Source organism: Pinus tabuliformis, chromosome 6 (genome assembly GCF_031772625.1).
Source record: "Pinus tabuliformis cultivar Carrire ecotype Pingquan chromosome 6, CPIR1, whole genome shotgun sequence".
NCBI lineage: Eukaryota > Viridiplantae > Streptophyta > Pinopsida > Pinales > Pinaceae > Pinus > Pinus tabuliformis.
Window position 1 is genome coordinate 1,952,696,189 of NC_142292.1, and position 2,327 is coordinate 1,952,698,515.

Genomic DNA, 2,327 nt, shown 5'->3' on the forward strand with positions numbered 1-2,327 from the left:
TATTTCTACAAGAAACATCCTGCAGAGCCTTTGGGCAGGCTAGAATCGATTATGGAGAGGGATTTGAAGATTGAAGTCTGTTGAGGAGGCATGCAACCACTCTTTTCTTCCATCTGTTAGCCTCTCTCATAAAACAATAATAAATCCAAAAATAAATTAATTAATTAAAAATTCCAAGTTAGGAATTTGTGCCTAACTCTTGGGTTGTTCCTCTAAGATAGGAGTTAGTTTAGGCAACTCCTATATTGGTGTGTCTGGTGAGAAATTATCTCAACCAAAGGAGAAATTATCTCAACCAAAGGTGTCTAAGATAGCACGCACTATCTTGAGAACACTGTCTCTCATCTATTTATTTGTAACACTATATTCAATTATTTTTTGTAGAGTAATGAGAGAGAAGCATGAGGCTTCAGCCTTTTTCCGCAAATATTTTGTGTTTGATTTTTATATGTGTTTTTCTGTAATGTGTCTGAGTTAATCTCATTTTCATCATGTGGTATCAGAGCTCACGGTTCACTCTTTGGGATTAAGAGAGTGAGAAGCTTTATTTGCAGTTGTGTTCGTCCCCATTTCTGTCTCAGCAAAGGAAGGGACAATGAGTTGCCTTATCACGGTGTACTCGGGATCGCCGATGCAGAAAACGCGTGGACAACTTTCTACTGAACAATCAAGGTGCTTCAAACTAGAGGTTGATGTTGCAGAGCTGAAGCAAAAACTGCTGTCAATTGAAGGTTTACAGTAGGAGGTAGAGTTGCTTCGACGTGAAAAGTCTGCAGTGGATGAAGCTGCTGCACGTGCTACACAGAAGCCAAGCTCGGGTGGAGTTTGGAGTTGGATTGCAGGGACTCGGATGGTTCCAAGCGTAATTCCAAGCGTGCATGCCATTTTCGTATCTGTGGATCGCTCAATTCAAGGCGGAATATCTCGGACGAGACTCCCAATCTCTCTGAATCTCCTTGCGCAGATAGACCCTTATCAGTCAAAATTTCACGTGTTGTTGTACGCTCACCTTCATTATGGATCATACTTTCGATAGATTGACTGTTACTTGAAAAACTCTGGATAAAGGCATTACGATCTTCCACCAAGCCACGTCCAAATATTCTCTTCATAAGATCTGTCAAGTCTGTTGCTTCTTTCTCGCTCTTTCCTTCCTCAACTTTGCACTCATACTGGATATCCACATAGGCATGAAATGAGAGGGCGTTCAGCCACACATCAATTTTCAGGCCTTTGTAGCCATAGATCTTCCCATGTTCCCCAACAAAATGTTGCATATATTCTGGGTTGAATGATAAGCTTTGATCCTCCACTCCCTCTGAATCTCGCATTTCCTCTGGGGTGCTCACAAGATGAAGTGATATGCAGTCATTTGCTTCAATTCCTGTGTCTATGGCGAACGCTACTTTCCGGCGCTTCGGCTTGCCTTCGTTAGCCTTCGTTTTCTCTGGTTCGATCCTCTTGACGGGAGCCATTATTTCTTATCAGAGATTTGAAGGCCGATAAAATGTCTGAGAACTGGTATTGAGATATAAATGGAAATGCGAAGGCGGGAAATGTGTTTTTGTTTCCTCTATTGGAGTGCCGTCACAGTCAACAGTCCGCTTAATCCTAAAATTACATTGACCTGCTGAAGCGCGAGAGCTACATCGGCGACAGAGTAATAGTGCTGCATTTGAAGAATGGAGATCCAGTTATAATGCCGCTGCTGAATGAACGCCATAACCGACTCATACTCTGCCTCCCCCACACTCCGCAGATGATTACACAATGCATCAATTATTGCATTGGCCGCTGCAAAATGGAGTAATCTTTTTAAAGGTTTTTACGCTTGGGAAATTGGGCATTTCCAAAACGTGAGTTTACAACCTTTTACTTATATTTTTTCTTAAGCCCTATGCACAAAAAAGGATGAGTGGTGTAAGGTGAAGCGAAGTTTTTATTATGTTTGAGTGGGCATGACTTAGTTAAAGTGTTTTTTGGAGAGATAAGGAGTGGATAATATTTTTTAAATTTTTGTAATGAGGTATGCTGTTTAATGTGTAAAAATGTTTTTTTTGGAGTGCTTTGGGGAGATATAAGGAGTGACATAAGAAAGAAGATGAGTGGATAAGGTGCATTACATTTTGTAAATTTGGAAAATATTTTGTGGAGATATAAGTGTATTATTTTGTATTTGGAGTGATAAGGGAAAGTTGTTGTAATTCAAAGTATTGTTTTACTTTGAGAGGGACCGTGTCACTATCCATTCAGATTTTAAAGGCGAGTTGTTTCAAAGGGTTGTCAGCTTGGCATTATCATTACTTCAGATGTACTCAGTGATTAAT

The 2,327-nt window shown here is 40.3% G+C and overlaps 1 protein-coding gene across 1 annotated transcript; it reads right to left on the reverse strand.

The window, feature by feature from the left end:
- Window positions 1-797: 797 nt before the first annotated feature.
- LOC149266983 (histone acetyltransferase type B catalytic subunit-like) lies at window positions 798-1,475 on the reverse strand. Its single transcript, XM_089409849.1, has one exon. It carries the CDS (start codon window positions 1,473-1,475, stop codon window positions 798-800), a length of 678 nt encoding a protein of 225 aa, XP_089265975.1.
- Between the last annotated feature and the right edge of the window lie 852 nt (window positions 1,476-2,327).

Bases quoted from the DNA above. Each gene is read 5' to 3' on its own strand.
- LOC149266983 (XM_089409849.1), bottom strand. From the start codon at position 1,475: ATGGCTCCCGTCAAGAGGATCGAACCAGAGAAAACGAAGGCTAACGAA.